General features: G+C 40.9%; 1 protein-coding gene across 2 annotated transcripts; it reads left to right on the forward strand.

Annotated features, from left to right (window-relative positions):
• The first annotated feature begins 292 nt into the window (after positions 1-292).
• On the forward strand, positions 293-17,328 carry morc3a (MORC family CW-type zinc finger 3a). Of its 2 annotated transcripts, none has more exons than XM_040005590.1 (18): positions 293-419; positions 4,454-4,526; positions 4,944-5,076; positions 6,112-6,338; positions 7,396-7,552; positions 8,214-8,361; positions 10,304-10,438; positions 10,532-10,651; positions 10,751-10,848; positions 11,431-11,538; positions 11,629-11,757; positions 12,211-12,285; positions 12,390-12,429; positions 13,692-13,803; positions 13,884-13,980; positions 14,066-15,158; positions 15,822-16,012; positions 16,119-17,328. In XM_040005590.1, the coding sequence occupies exons 1-18, from the start codon at positions 381-383 to the stop codon at positions 16,267-16,269; spliced, it is 3,126 nt and encodes a 1,041-aa protein (XP_039861524.1). In that variant the 5' UTR covers positions 293-380; the 3' UTR covers positions 16,270-17,328. The 2 variants fall into 2 exon arrangements, with proteins under 2 accessions (XP_039861524.1, XP_039861525.1); XM_040005591.1 differs by having other exon boundaries at positions 10,304-10,432.
• The last annotated feature ends 54 nt before the right edge of the window (positions 17,329-17,382 follow it).

Genomic DNA, 17,382 nt, shown 5'->3' on the forward strand with positions numbered 1-17,382 from the left:
TCTGCCACCCTGTTGGCCACATCCCCCAGTTTAAATACGAATAATCCCCTTTTTTCTCACTTGCACTTTTCATCACTTACACTGGCACAACAACACTGGCACGTGTATCACATTCCGAAACACTAAAATTAATTTCAAGGTACGTCACTGTCGGCACGCTTTTATTTTGGAACGTCAAACCGGAAGTGTTCCAGACAGCGTTCAATGCACAAATAAACCCTTACATATGAGGTATGGATATTGATATTAACATAAAACATAAGCAAGGGCGATTTTAATTAACTTAAAAGTTCTCTGTTTAATTTTTGTGTAACTCGAGTGTTTGGCCGACCGGATGCTTGGACCTAACCCCGCCCACAGCAATCGGTCTACAGAGAAAGATGGCGACGCAGATGGACCATGGTGTTCCGTTAAGCACGGTGAGAGGAGTTTACTTATTTGTTTGGGGAGTTTTGTCCTATTTATTGGTGGACTAAATGTGTGAACAATTGAAACAACAGTAAGAATCTGCGTCTGGGTTCAGTGAGGTTAATTCAGTCCATACAGCACACCCGCTGTGGTCAAAGCTGTATTGGCTGTTGGTACCGAGGTCTGTGGGACTCCCATGTAGTTGCCAGTCAGTTTATATTTACAACTGCCAATGAATTACGGGAGTACTGTCATCGTTAACAGCAGTATTGATTACTCAGAAATTAGGTCCGGTTGTGCTGTGAATTCAGGCTAGTGGATAAGTTTCGTTTTCCTGACTCACGGCTGGTTTTACAGCCCACTAACATACTGGTTACAACGGCCTGGCTGGTCTTGTTCCAGGTCGACACAGAGCCAGGACCAGTGTATTCTCTATATCTATATTTGGTAGGAGGTTAAATGGCTTTTGCATAAGATTTAATGCACTTGTATAATGTTTTCCCTCTATTCACCCTCTTAAAGTCTGCCCCTGTTTGTTTATTACTCTGTAGTAAGTAGGGCTGCCACAAACGATTATTTTGATAGTCGACTAGTCACCGATTATTTTTGCGATTAGTCGACTAATCAGATCATGCATCCATTGGACGTAAAACGTACAGCTTATTGCACCAGCACGCATCTGCTTTTATATCATTAGCTTACAGCTTGAAGTGTTTAAGGTGCTAACTAGAAATAAAGACAAGATGATAGTTTATTGAATTTAAATGAAATTTGCAGATTGTTTCGGTGGACTTTATTAAACTCAGCCGTCTGCTCCTTGCTATCTAAAATACAACGGGACACCGGAGTATATTCTCGAGTATCTCACACTTCTGATAATCAGTTGTCTGCTTGACGTTTATTCAGCTGTGTGAAAACTTTAACTTTAATCTCAGCCAAACTGATTTACTCAGAAACAAATAAAACACTGAAAAAAGCCAAACAATAACATTTTTAAGTTATCTAAGTGACTTATATATCATGTTTAACCTGAGTAGCGAAAGACGGTGGTGGGTTTGAAAACTATTTGACGGGAGTCTAGTGAGGCTTGAACCCCGGCTAGCTATCGAGCTGGTGGGTAACAGACGTCTCCGAAAACGTCGGAGCGCTTTTGCAAATATGTGATGTCTTGATAAACTGAGCAGATATTTGAGGTTTACACAGTTACATTCTCGCCTGAACATATGTTAAACGTTTATTTTGTGACCCAGAAAGAATAATAAGAGTAATATTAAAACTAACTAGCTGCTGCCATTGTTGGAAACTAAATTGGGCTGCGCTATGAATTCTGGGACAGAGCTTCTTCTTCAGGGTTTAACGGCAGCTGGCATCCTTGTACATGCAGTGCTGCCATCTTCTGTTTCAGTCCGTTATTACACTCTTAAATCCTACTACTTATCCCTGCGTCTTTTGGGATCTTACAAAGCTTCAAACGACGCGTCGACTATTAAATTAGTCGTCGACGATTTTGATAGTCGATGTAATCGTGACTAGACGACTAATCGTGGCAACCCTAGTAGTAAGTGTGTCCCTCGTGTTATCACACATGTGAAAGCAAAACAAGGGATTAAAGTTGTTTAGGTCACGTTTGTTTGACTGCGGAGCTTCTTTGCATATGTCTGTGAAGGTTCTCAGTCATCCAGGTCAGAGTCATTTCAGTCAGAGTGTGTGTCCACACATTCAGACAGAAACTGGTTCATCCCAAAGACAGAACTCCTAAACACAAACTTAACAACGTAGTATAGGGTGTACAGTGTAGGGGGGAATGCTCAGACCTCTACATTGGAGAGACCGAACAGTCACTTCATAAAAGCATGGCACAACATAGAAGAGCCACCTCGCAAGGACAAGACTCGGCTGTCCTTCTGCATCTAAAGGACAAAGGTCACTCCTTCGAGGACACCAATGTTCACATTTTGGACAGAGAAGACAGATGGTTTGAAAGAGGAGTGAAAGAAGCCATCTATGTCAACTGTGAGCGACCATCTTTGAACAGAGGCGGTGGTTTATGAAACCAGCTGTCTGCCATATACATCCAACCTCAAGAAATCACATGATAGGGTGGGGGTAGATTTCACAATGAGCTGATGTGGGCTGATTTTTAGCTAAACCCGTTTTCACGCCTTGGCTCATGTGATTAGGTAAATCATTAAGGGGTCCGGTGTCCCTCTTGGGGGCACACTCCCATAGGGCTTAAATCTGGAGCTCTCCAACATTTGACTCTAGAATTGAAGAAGCTTCTCAGATGACAGGTGAAATGTCTTCAAGCAACTTAAAGAAGTCCAGGCGCTTTTCTTTCCAAGCTCCTTAGACAGTTTCTTTGCATAATTTCCACCTTCTTGAATTGATTCTGTTTATGACCAAATAAATATCAGCTTTCTAAGTGTTGAACAGTTACGATATAGATCTGTTATACCAGACATTGTCATCTGTAGTCTTGGCTGAAGCTCTGCAGTGGTGGAGAAAAAATGACAATACCAAGCAATAAGGTAAACAAATGTAACACATTAAAAACAATATGCAAAGATGCACAGTGAACTCATTGCCATGTTCAAGAAACCAGTTTGAGATGATCTGAGCTTTGTGATATGTTACGTTATCCTGCCAGAAGCAGCTATCAGACAATGGGTACACTGTAGTCATGAGGGGATGAACATGGCCAGCAACAGTATTCAGTTATGTTGTAAGGTTTAAACGGTTCTCAGTTGGTAGTTTCCCACACACCATTACACTGTTACCACCACCCTGAACTTTTGATACAAAGCATGTTGTTTTCTGACCTGACCATTACACCAGCAAGCAGAGACTCATTAGAACACGCAACATTTTTCCATTCTGCTGTTGGGTTAATTTGAGCAAACTGGAGCCTCAGTTTGCATGTTCTTAGCTGAGGGGAGTGCCACCCAGTGTGGTCTTCAGCCCATCTGCTTCAAGGTTCGTGTGGTTAGTAACATATGGCCAGGTGATGCTCTCCTCCAGCTACAGGACTGTTTTAATCTGACAAACTGGTCCATTTTTAAACAGCAGGATCTGGAGACCTTCAATCACTCTGTCCTTTTCTACATTAACTGCCGTGTAGAAAATGTGACAGTGACAAAAACTTAACTGAAAACCTTGGATGACAAGTAAAATCCAGGCTCTGATCAGAACTCGTAACTTAACCTTCGTCACTTCCTTGTGCAACCTGCCAGTGCCAACCAGAGGATGGGTATTAAACAGGCAAAGGAGGCTTATAAGAAGAGGATCGAGGGCTTCCTCACTGATAACAACCCCCAGCCAGGTGTGGAGCGGCATCCCAATCTCTCACCAACTAGAAAGGCCAGAGCCCCCAAATGCCGACAGCAGCCTCAAACTCGCAGAGGACCTCAACACCTTCTTTAGAAGGGTGCTCAACCTCTCCCTGACTCATGCCACCATTCCCACCAATCTGAAGGTCTCCACCATCATTCCGATCTCAATGACTACAGACCTGTAGCCCTCACGTCTGTAGTAATGAAGTTTTTGGAGCAGATACTGTCTCAGCACATCAGAGACTGTCTACCACCCTTCCTTCACCCGCACCAGTTTGCTTACAGAGCAAATCCTTCACTCACCTTTTTTTCTCATTCTGATGTTTGGTTTGAACTTCAGCAGGTTGTTTTGACCATGCTGAATTACTGCCATGTGATTAGCTGATTCAGTTTTTGTGTTAATAAGAATTTACACAAACATTTTTATCTGGATTTCCTGTGCTGTTGCTACATGTGGGAAACCCTTCCCCTTACTGTTCTTCCCTATTACGAGTCTGATCTCTTCTGCAAAGATTTGCATGTATTTTCACTAAATTGACCAGTGCAGCGCTGAACTGACCAGGTTTTGGTTTCAAAATTACATCAAACCTTTGTTTTAAACATGGAGCATATTTTCCATGCAGTAAAAATAAATAAAGTCAGTAAAGCCCCTTTGTTGTGGTGGATGTGATATAAAATGCAACTAATTTGTGAAATTGAATTTGTTTCACTTGTAGCTTTCGCCCAAGTTTCTGCACAGCAACTCCACCAGCCACACCTGGCCCTTCAGCGCTATAGCTGAACTGATTGGTGAGTCACTGTGATCTCATTGTATTTCGAGGTTGGTTTCTATTTCACTTCCAATTCTGAGAACAACAGCTGTAACGACACAGACAGATGATTATATAACAAAGTCAAATATTTACTTGATTGAACTGTATGTCTTGTTTCATGTTAAAAAAAATACAATAAATAACAATAATATGTAATATAATAGTGAAGATATATATATATATATATAGATATATAGATATATAGATATAATGTATCTTCACTATATTTCTGCACGAATCTAACTTTATGAGTCTGTTTAATATGTACACTGTATGTAGCAGAAAAATAGGCCCTCTGTAAAAAAAAAAGTAGTCTCTCCCTGCTGCTCATCTACACTGTAATTCTGGCGTTCATATTTGGATTTTAAATGCTCCCTAAAACTGTTTTTGACAGACAATGCCTACGACCCAGACGTCAGTGCCAAACAGTTCTGGATTGATAAAACTGTGGTCAAAGGAGAAGAATGCCTCAGCTTCATGGATAATGGAAATGGGCTGGACAATAAAACAATGCATAAGATGCTCAGGTACAGATGCAACTATGGTGTCATTTTTTGAAACTTGTGGAAAGTCAGATTTCAGAAGATTGAAATCTTTGTAAAACCTTGAGATTTTAACATAAATTCATGCAGTGTGTGGTTTGCAGAATTTTATGGTGTCATTGTGCCATCATAGGGTGTCATATTGAAGAAATTAAAAGTGTATTGTACAGCTCTCACCATGCCTTTTCATATCATGTGTTACTCGATATGGTCTCTTGTAGTGATGCGCGAATCATGAACGAATCGTTCAATACTCGAGAATCACTTTACTGACTCATGAATCATGATTCACAAGCTCAACTGACTCACTGACTCATCCCTGTTGCTGTTAGCAGCAATGTATCTAGCTTATAATTAAAATTGTGGAGAAAAACACAACATCTAGTATCTTAACAAAAAAAATTCTGCTCTGAACTGGAAGAAAAAACCCTGAGTAGAAGCTCACATCAAGAAAATAGCTCCTCGGTTCACAGTAGCTTCGCTCTGCTAACATGCTAACAGCACATTTGAGCTACTCACCCCCTCCCTTCCTGTGCTGAATCATAGAGCGAACGAATCACTCACTCACTCACCCCCTCCCTCCTGGCTCACAGCTGCTTCTTCTTCTTGGTTGGCAACCAATGTTAAGGCGCATTACAAATTTGGTGCTAACAATGAAGGTTAAGGTCAAATGCTTAGCCAACCTAGGTGCTCATGTCTTCCGAGGCCTAGTATGTTGTTGTGAAGTTTGAAGCCATGATAAATTGTGCGTAAGATAGCATTTGAACTGATTTCCACATTTGGTGTGACCTTGACCTTGATCATGACCATATTAAATGAAATCAAAAATTAAATCACCTAGAGATGCTTTTGGTACCTGCCATCAGACAAAAGTTAAACATGATATCTTGAAAACTGTGGATGCTAGACTGCTAACAGACAGTCAGACAAGTGGAACTGATTGCATACTACTTCCCTTCAGAGGGAGAATTATGGTTTGCAAAACTGGTAAAAAAATTTTTTGCATTTTCTCTCCTTCAGCTTCGGATACAGTGACAAGATGCCCCTGAACGGTAAAGATCCAATTGGAATCTATGGCAATGGCTTCAAGTCTGGCTCCATGCGTCTTGGCAAAGATGCTATTGTCTTCTCCAAGTCGAAGAGGAGCTTATGCGTGGGGATGCTCTCCCAGACTTACCTGGAAAAGATTGGTGCAGATCAAATAATTGTACCTATTGTTTCCTTTGAAGAGAGCGACTCAAAGAACTATATCCTTTATCTAATGAAATATTATACATCAACTATGTATTCATTACTCCAGGATCAAATTAAGTCAGCTGAAAAAGAACAGGAGCAATCCAGAGATCTCAGAGAGAAAAAAGGGAGAAAAAAGAGATTCCTTTAAAAAAAAAAAAACATAAATAAATCAAAATTAGAAACTAGATAAAAGGTGTGATAACCAAGTCCTGCAACTTTGCTAAAACAAAAATTTTATAACTCTGACTTCATCTCTTCTTACACCTCTGAAGTGCTTCCAGTCTTGCTGTTGTATTTATTTTATTTAGATCTGTGGTTGTCCTGTTCTACTGGTTTACAAGTGAGGTCTGTAGAGAAGCAAAGACTTGACCAGGACTATTGTTGTTGGAGATTTATCTCCATGTTTAAAGGGTTGTGCACTGTGAATTGTTCCCAAGAGTCAGATTATTAAAGCAGAGGTCCGGTAGTGTCTGATAGAAAAGAATTCAGGAGAAATAATCAGAACTGTGATGCATGGCACCGTGCACCAGCAATTTATGCATAATTCAGTAGCTTGTAGAAACACGTGTCTTGATGCATACTCAATCATCCAGGTAAGTAGATCCCAAAAGGTTGATTCTGTTCTGGACGTAGCGTTTTCAGAGGGAGAAATGTGTTGCAGAAACATCTTTAGCAGCAATAACACAAAGTAATTGTTTTCTGTATAGTTCTGATACTGTGTGAAGTTACCTGAATGCTTCAAACGGGCCAAATCTTCTGCTTTTTTAGAAGTGTTCAAACATGTCGATCATCATTTAATCAAATTCATTCGATTAGCAGCACCTCATCATGAACAAACTTTCTTCTTCACATGATTGTATGAGTGGAGTCGGGCTAAATGTTATCAAGTAGGATTTGATTTATTTGAAGAATGGAGTAGGAGAAAATCTGAACTGAGCTACAAACCTAGCATGTGAGATGTGCTAGGTTTGTAGCTGTAAATGTCATTGAGAAGGGTATTTTTTTGTCATCTTACATAAGTCATACTTCCCTTTTTCCTTTGTTTTCCATCCTTAACTTCTCCTTTACTCTGTGTAAGAGAGGACCAGAAATCCAGTCTACAGGCCATTCTGCAGTATTCCCCTTTCAGCACACAAGAAGAGCTACTCTCAGAGATTCATGCAATTAGTTTGCCGGGATCCACGTCGAAAACTGGCACACGGATCATCATCTGGAACCTCCGCAGGTCTGTCTGTGGTCCACACAGGAATAAAGGGTCATATGTGATTTCAGAGGCTATGCTGTTGCAATTAAAGCCTGCTAGTTAAAGCCTCTTATTGATCATTACTGGATCAATAAGATAAAACAAATGAACAGATTATCATCATTCCTACAAGAATCAAATCACCAGCTTTCTTGTTTGCCTGATAAAAAGATGATAGTTTACAGATCTGGAAGCTTTCTTTGCACGACAAAGAGGGCAAATTAACTGGATGTCAACTGCACACCATTTGTTGAAATGCACTCCATACCATTACATTTACCTCAAGGATGATGCATCCATGATTTCCAAAAAGAAAATTCTTCTGATTTTCATACCAATAGTAGTTCAAAACATGCACGCCCTAATGACTCAGTTAATTGGTTTTTCTCTATACCTAAACTGTTAACCACTTATTCACACTGCTTTTTAGAGCGAGGTAAATGCCTTCCCAACTCAGTATTTGGTCTTTTGCAATCCTTCCTTTCAATTTATTTCACATTTTCCAGAGGGTTCTAACGTTTTGTAAACATAGTTCTAAGAAATATTGCATGACAAAGTCCTCCCTCTCTGCACTTATATTCTAACTGTCTTTTGCACTAATAACCAATAACATAAACTGTGTCTTGTTTTGTTTTTTTGTCAGGACATCTACTGGAACAACAGAGTTTGATTTTGAGAAGGATCGGTACGACATACGAATTCCATCTGAGGTTTACAGTGCAGAGAATGACACTAATCAGCGTCCAGACAAGATCACGTCACACATCCCTGAGAGCATGTACTCGCTTCGGGTAAGCAGCATAAATGTGCATGCCCTGAAATAAACCATTAGCACTTGGTGCTAAAAGAGAAAGCCTCTTTGTCCTCAACATAATTATGCATCCAAAAATGAGAGTGCAACAGCTTTAGATGCTAATCACAGTTCAGTCCAGTGGGCAACTTCTGGTTAGATCCACAGGTTCAGCTTTTTTTTTTGACAGTGACACAATTTTTGTAAGTTTACCTCTGTGCACCTACACAGTAAAATTAAACAGCAGAGGGATTTGTGGGATTAAACAAAAGCTTTGCATTAACTGTTAAAGAATTGCAGCCATTTGTATACAGTCCCCCATCTGAGTCCCCAGGCTCAGATTAATATATTTTTGAAGCAGAGAGTATAGCCTTGCATACTTCCACAGTTCATCCTGGTACTTCTATCAGCAGTCACTTCACGAGTAAACAGTATTGGCTCGTTTTCACTGGCAGCCATACATGCCCATGACATAACTCCACCATGTTTCAGAGAGGATGGGGTATGCTTCAGGCAGGGTTCGTACAGGTGAAAATACTTGAATATAGTCTTTTCAAGGTTTGAAAAGCGCTTGAATTTCAGATGTGATGCTTAAACGTGCTTGAAACTGTATTTCATTCACCACAAATAACTATCTGACCGAATAGTTTTCTTATCAGATAGAGAAATAAAATAAGTGTTTGATGGAAAATGACACTGAGTCACATGACAGGTGAGTCCTAGTAAATCATTTTTGAGTATGTGTAAATAAAATATGCTAATTTTGGAAACTTTTATTATTATTTTGCCAGCTATCAACCTTGCTGAAGAAATGACTGAAATGCACTGCGCTTTACTTAGTTCCTATGGACCCCAAAGCGCTTTACACTACATTCAGTCATTCACACACTGGTGCTGGCAAGCTACATTGTAGCCACAGCCGCCCTGGGGCGCACTGACAGAGGCGAGGCTGCCGGACACTGGTGCCACCAGGCCCTCTGACCACCACCAGTAGGCAACGGGTGAAGTGTCTTGCCCAAGGACACAGTGACACAAGACTGTCAGAGCCGGGGCTCGAACCAGCAACCTTCCGATTACAAGGCGAACTGCCAACTCCTGAGCCACGATCGCCCCAGTAGTTAGTTATGGCATAGTGATTTATGAAATATGCTGTAAAATTGGCTAACATTACTTAGCAGTAGCAGTAATGTGAGTTACTTCACTCAAGTGAAAGCTTTAAGCGTTAGTCTGATACCTAACTAGCCAACTTAAGGCTTAAGGAAATAATGGTAAAAAGAGTGACAGATCCTCATGGGCACAAAGAATAGCCACTTTTTTATGCTACCGAAGTCCCGGGCCTTTCATTAAAAATCTGTTTATTGAGAGCACCTACACATTAAACAACTTAAAAATTATAATTGGCTTCAAGCTCACATTGAGGCCTGTGGGGCACTGAGACAAATTTGAGTGTTTTAATATAAGAATGTTTCATGAATGTTAGGCTGCCTGTTTATTTAAGGGAGATGAACAATACGTTATAATTCTACATAATTATATCACAGATGATAGGTAGATGCTTGTGCATTCTTAAAGTATTATATGTTGAATTGAACTGAGTATGTCATCTGTTCAAAGCCTCTCCCAGTCAGTGCTGTTCTCCATGCCTGTTTTACTGTACATGATGTTATTGGCACAAAGACTTTAAAGGTGATTATAAAAGATAAAAAGATTTTTTAAAAATCTATGAATGCATGGATCTCTCTCTCTCTCTCTCACTCATATATAAGGAAAACACTTTATAAGCTGAAAAATTACAGGCAGATATTGCATTAAGGAGGTCTGTAAAATAGTCACTCTTAATCATGGTTTTTAGAGATTTCCCCCAATTTATGAGCTCCACCCTGTTTTCTTTTTCACGATTCTTCTGATTGTATAAGTAAAATGACATCTGTGGGTGGGTGTAGGCATTTTCCAGCATTCTGTACCTGAAGCCTCGAATGCAGATCATAGTTCGGGGTCAAAAGGTGAAATCTCAGCTCATCGCCAAGAGCCTGGCCTGGATCAGAAAGGATCACTATAAGCCTACTTTCCTAGTACCGGTATCCTTTTTACACAGCTTTTCTACAACTGTATAATTTTGGTGATATGTTTATTCTGCTGTTTTTTTGCGTTTTCCTTAAATTGTATGCTAGACCCGAAGAATTCCTATTACTTTTGGGTATAACACCAAAAGCAAAGACCAGTGTGGCATAATGATGTATCACAAGAACCGGCTCATTAAAGCTTACGAACGTGTCGGCTGTCAGCTTAAGGTCAGTTTCTGCTGTTTAAGTGAGTTTTTCTTTAATCACGTGTTTTAACATGTAGAATGATGTAGATGTTATCATTTGCTAAAATGTTGCTTCCTACAGGCCAACAACAACGGTGTTGGAGTCATTGGGGTCATAGAATGTAACTTTTTGGATCCCACTCACAACAAACAGAGTTTTATGGAGAATGACAAGTACAGGTAATAGCGTCTGTGAAGGTTCTCAGTCATCCAGGTCATCGTAGTCAAAGGAGCTTGCAAAGAAAAGAAAAGCGTCTGGACTTCTTTAAGTTACGACACCAACTCTCTGCCATCTATAATCCAGTTTTGAGATCCCTTCCCAGACGCCTTAACGCCCACTCACATCCTGGGCCATCTGACCTCAGGAATTCGCATGATAAGGTGGGGCCAGGTTTCACAATGAACACACCCGAAACTCTGGCTGATTTGGACCCACGCCCAGTTTCACACCTTGGCTCAGGCGACTAGAGGATCATCAGGGGGTCCTTTTGTCCCTCTGTGGGGGGGTTACTCCCACTAGGTTTATATCTGGGACTCTCCACCATTTGACCTTAGAACTGAAGAAGCTTCTCGGATGAGAGGTGAAACGTCTTCAAGCAACTTAAAGAAGTCCAGACGCTTTTCTTTGCAAGCTCCGTTGACTACAGGTAATAGCATTCCTGATTACATTTATCACCTCGAAGGCTCGATTGAGGTCATAATGAGGTTTGGGTGGGTGAGGCACAGTCTGATGTCTGTCTGATGCAAACTTTCTTGGCACAGGAAAACCATTAATAATTTGGGGATTAAATTGGAGGAGTACTGGAAAGAGATACGCTACAGAAAGACGAAAGAAAATCCAAATAGCACCATACTACCAGAAGATATCAAGTTAGTACACTTCGCAGCGACTGGCATCAGGTTTTCATTCATTCAAATTTGTGTTTGCATATGTGTTTAACCATGCCGGTTTGTCTTTAGGAAGCGACCAGATCAAAACTGGGCGCAGTGTGATAGCTGTCTGCAGTGGCGTAAACTTCCTGATGGCATTGACATCAACAAGCTGCCAGAGAAATGGTTCTGCCGAATGAACCCTGATCCTCAGTTCAGGTAATTGGATTTTTGGCAGTTTACCATGATTCTGTTCCAGAAAGCAGGTTCAACAATCTCTGAGTCCATTACCAAAACTAACCATCGGTTTTGATTCCAACAAGGCCTGATCAGAGTTATTTCCATCAACTCTGAGTGTGTTTACTCAGAGTTAAACATATAAGTGAATAGTAGAAATAAAGCCTTCATCAATGGTGCTTTGATACCAGGATGCACCATGGCAAAGGGCAAATAAAAAGTCGACCCCCATTTTATTCCAGTGTTTGAGGAACCTAAATTTGCTGGTAATTATTACATGGTTATGTCACTACCTCCTTATTTGGTGACACTGTTTTTTTCTGAATGGACAAACACACACAGATGAATCAGGAAAGAAAATCTTTATCTACTTATGGGAGGGGGACTGGCACTGGTTACCAGTCTTTTCACTTCAATTCTCAATTGCACTTACAGGAGCTGCCAGGTAGCCGAGGAAAAAGAAGACTCCGATGATGATCAGCCTTCGTATCGCAAGACCTACAAACAGCAGTGAGTCACAGTGACAGAAGTTTAAATTAATATTTATACAGAAATCTAAATGAAAATCTTAACTGATCATAAAAGAGGTGACCTGTGTGATTTATTTGTTACAGGGAGAGAGAGGACAAGAAACAGGAAAAGGAAAGACAGAAGGTAAGGATGCGTCATTTTCTGTAAATCGTTTTTCTTTTATTTCTGCTGCAAGGGCACCTGCAGTGCCTCACTATGACTTTGAGGGATTTTGACATTTTAATTATTTGTGATCCTGTGCACATTTGTGGAGTATTGAACCCACGAAGAACAGTTGCCTCTGTCTAAACTTGCCAAACAAAATGAGGCTCTCAGAGAGCGGCAGGGAGACCTGGAACGGCGGCTGCATCAAACAGTGTTTCCCATTTATCACTTTGGAGGCCAGCAGTAATGTGCTATTGATAGAATCATCATATTAGACTAAACAAATCTAAACTTAGCACAAAATATAAGGATATATTTGTTTGGTCCATCATTATTATTATTATTATTATTATTAGTAGTAGTAGTAGTATCATAGTATTATTATTATTATTATTATTATTATTATTATTATTATTATTATTTAGGCCAGTGTTATAGGGCAGCTTCAAGCTGGTGTTCTGCAAAAAACTAAACCTAGCACCTCTTCCAAATTGAGTTCCGGTTTCCATATAACGGGGGATTTCACAGGTAAGCCACGAAGTGGGCATCCCAAGAAGATAACACCACAAGAAAATCTTTTCCTCAGGAACTCTAGACAGGCTTCTACATATTTAAAGTCACGGTTTGCAGGATGATACGGCCGACAGCTTTCTACCCAGGGAGAGTGCACATAGCCAATCTCCAGTCTCACTGGGCTGCCAACAAGCCTGCCAAGAAGACTGTGGTTCACCATCAGGCCTTTTAGTGCCCATGTGCACTGGAACTTGAACATGTGGAGGAATGTTACATTCAGTGATGAGTCCATATTCTTGCTACAGCAGTTGGATCATAGGGTGAAAGTGCAGAGAAGATGCAGAGAACGATATGTTGATTGCAGCACTGATTGGGTAAGAACTTTTGGAGGTGGAGGCAGTGTGGTAGTATGAGGCGGCATCTCCCTCACTGGAAAAAAATGGCTCATCAGTGCAGAGAGATGACGAGATAAAACCAGTAGCAATCCCATATCTCCGCAGTCTCGCACCGAACCATTCCTGACCTCAAACCGACTGAACAGTTGTGGGATCAACTTGGGCTTAAATGGTACCATTTAAGGGAACGGTGTAAGATTTATTGCCAAGAAAAATTGTTACAACAAAAAAATAATCAGCCAAATACAAGATTGTTTACTTTTTGTGCTAAATTTAGATTCAGTTTAGTCTAATATGATGATTAATGTTCAGTCTTTTGTTTTTTATTGACAGATTGTCCACCAATCCCCTTCCACTCCCACTACTTTGAGGAGCTGTTCATTACAAGAGGGCGCTACAAGGCCTGAATCCTCACCGCTGACGTCTTCCACCATTTCTCAAGCTGGTGAGAAATTTTTCTCTTTGAGTGTGAGTGGGGAAAAACACTTCGAGAAATTAAAATGTATTTGTATTCTTTCTCTTTAGCCTACAGCCCTTCTCGTAATGATGGTTTTCCAGTTATTACTAGCGTATGCTCATTGTCAGCAGGCGCATTGTCAGCAGGCGCATTGTCAACCCCGAGGTATGGTTTTGTGTTGTTTGGCAGCTTAAATATGTGTTTTGGGACAGTAACATTGGGCGTTAACTCTGTTTTTTGTGCTCTGCAGAGTAAAAAGGAAACTGCCTGTTACTCCACAGAACACACCAAAAAGATCTCGGATAAATGGCTTCCATAGGAGCACCTCGGAAACAGCCCCATCAGTAGATGTGACCCCACTGAGCTCTCCTTCTGTGAATGTCGATAGTAATAATGATGATACCGACGATGAAATTGTCATCTTGGAGACTGCTAGCACCCCCAAGCCAAAACAGAACCTCTACGATTTAAATAAAGTGAAGAAAGAGGAAGAGCAAAGTGACAATAATGTCAGCATGCTGTTGGAGTGTAGCGATGATGCTGCTGTGGATGTCCCCTCAGACACGAATGCTGCAGGAGCAAGCTCTGCAGGGTCTGCAGCTGTGGAAACCAGTTCCTCCCCAGCGCCCCTTCCACAGCTGTCAAGCGCCACTACCCAGACAGAAGCACCTATTGTGAAGCAAGAAGGCGAGGACCAAAAGCAAGATGATATTAATAAGGGTGGTAAAGAACAGACCTCGAATATGGATAACTGCAACGTTCAGCAAAGAAAATTTAAGCAGGAGAGCAGTGGAGACGGTCATAGTGAACATCAGGGACAGCAGACCTTGCAGAATGGTGTGAACCATGATCTAGAAAGGGAAGGAAGTCCTAGACCTTCCTGTTCAAATATCGGTGGCAACGAATATAGTCCACTTACCTACCCCAATATCTCTGAGGTACAGCAACAACAAGACCAGCTGCTTGAGCTCATGCAGGAGACCGCTCAGGAGAGAGACTCTTTAAAAGAACAGGTCCAGAAACTTACCTCACAAGTGAAAGACCTGGAGAAAAAACTGAAGGAGATGGCACCGGTCAGCGTAAAGAAGGAGTGTTGTCACCAAGCCAGCCAGACAGAAGAAACAGGAGGGCAGAAGGACTACAAAAGTCTGTTCGAGAAGGCCAAACAGAAAGTCAGTGAACTGATTAAAGAGAAGGAGGCTTTAATAGCAGCATCTGATACCAAGGCCAATCTGAGTGCTGACAAAAATGTGGAAAATGATGATGAGATCGCGCTGCAAGTTGACGCTCTAGTCCGGAAACTGGATCAAAGAACGAAGGAGACAGAAGAGCTGCGCTCACGGGTCAGTGACACTGTGTAGGGCTGTCTTTGTTTAAAGAAAATAGTAAAAGTGATGACAAAAAGCTTTTCTCACATTCAGTTGAAATAATTTGAGTCTTAAACGCACTGAACTAAACAAGCTTTTTATCTCTGCCTAGCTTATGTTTCTGGTAGCGCTGACGTAGGAACGTGCATGTCACTCCGTCTGTAAACACAAAGTTGGAAATGGTCATGTCAAATTTGACCTGTATAGAGGTCAAATAGATTGATCTGAAGGTCAACATGATAAATGATGGTATACAGAGCTGTTACAACTATGTTTCTTACTGCTAATGTTTGCATTGGCAACATACTGTTTAGGGAACAGTATGTAAAAGTAAATACTCCTCAGAGCTGCCCTGGGGGAGGTTTGCACTTACCGAGTGCTTCTTGTTAATCCTTATATTTATTTATTTATTTATTTAACATCTGGCAGCAGCTGGCCGATGTTGTCATGTGCCTTAATTGGTGTTCTGATAAAAGCACATGCTATGAGGTATACCTTACATCTACTTGTCAATCCAACTGTATAAGGAAAAATATCCCAAATTGCCCACTGTTATGCACTTTTTTAATATATTTCTCCTTTCGTTTGATTGATATTGACCTTCGTACCTACCCTCTCCCTCTCCCTCTGCACCACCAGCTGGACCTTGTGGAGGAGCACAAGGCAAACCTGGCAGCCCAGTGCGAAGAGCTCCAGTTAAGCTTAGAGCACCAAAGGGAAAAAGCACAAAGTCTTCCAACAACCAGTGAATCTTCAATTCAGACACATCCAGAGGAGGAAGGAGGGGCAGCTGTTTCTGGCACACATTCAAACTCAGATGCATCCAGAAGGTTGGACTGCTGGGAGATCACTCCTCGTGGTTTTGATGTAGCCCTCTTTGATAAAGCAATTTATGAAAGCAGCCTCACTGTTTTTCTCCTTTCTGTTTCCCCTTAGTTTGGTAGAGCTTCGGCAGAACGTCGGGCGCCTTCTTCTCTCCCACGTGCCTGCGCTGGACCTGGCACAAGTGAATTTCGAGTGCAATGTAATTGATGAGATCCTAGACCAGTTTCTCACTAATAACAATTCTGACACAACAAATGATTAAACAAAAGTCATCACATCCTGGATTTAACTAGCGCTCCATCTGTAAATGTTTCATAAGGAGACCTGTGAGTGGGATATTAACTTAATTTAAGGTATGTTACAGATGCTTACGGATTTTTATTTTTAGGTTACTTTAACTAGCTTTTTGGGTTTTTTATGAAACAGAAACAAACTGCTGTAGATATTAATTGCTCCCAAGTTTCTCAAGAAAATCAAGGAAGTAGCAGTTTGTCAGTAGTCTTGCTAGCTATTAATACTTTTGTGTTTGATTTTTCTCTTGTTTTTGTTTTAAATAGTATGTTGCACATTTTGTATTATCATGTCTTACCAAATATATTTTTATATTGCCTATTTATATTTGTTGATTACTGCTCTGCGGCGAGGTGTGGTTTGTGGCTTAGCTGCAGGGGAGGGGTGGCCGGCACAGCTCAGGTCCATTACGGTAACCATGACTTCCCTATTTAAGTAACTGTCCGGTCCCAAAAGAGGGGTGGGAGGTTTGGAGAGGAGAGGAAAGCGCACAGCCATACAGGTGTATATATGTGTGTGTGTGGCTGTGTAGGAGCAAAATAAAAATGAGTTTGTCAAAACAACCTGCAAAGGCATCAGGTCCTTATGTCATAAGCTCTATAAGACTTTGGTAGTCTTCTCAAAATCACAACACAAGTCTGCCACAGAAGTCTGTCATCACAAACTTGGGCACGTTGATATTAAATAGAACAGACATTTGTCATCACAGCAAGCGGTTTCATTATAATAATGAGGTGTGTGATGTGGGGCACAAGGAGCAAGGTCTTCAGTTTTGGTTGATTGTTTCAAACTCAAATGTTTTGGCAGCGTAGGTGGCAATCAAGGCATTAACCTTAGGCACCCTGGTTTTACATTTCACTTTTGGGCAATAATTCAAGTTTCACTTTGGTAAAGAGCTCAGTCTGACGGTGATGAAATAACCAGCGTGGGAGTCGCATTTCCATTTTCCATGACATTTTACAGAAAAAAAAAAGAAAAGCATCAACCACACGGTTTTACATGTTGTACTTTAACCTGCACGTCACAGGCTTGAAAACAATGGGTTTTTTTTCTAAAATGTCCTCGATTTTCAACTTTAAGACTC

This window comes from Simochromis diagramma, unplaced genomic scaffold (genome assembly GCF_900408965.1).
Source record: "Simochromis diagramma unplaced genomic scaffold, fSimDia1.1 OVJJ01000501.1, whole genome shotgun sequence".
Classification (NCBI taxonomy): domain Eukaryota; kingdom Metazoa; phylum Chordata; class Actinopteri; order Cichliformes; family Cichlidae; genus Simochromis; species Simochromis diagramma.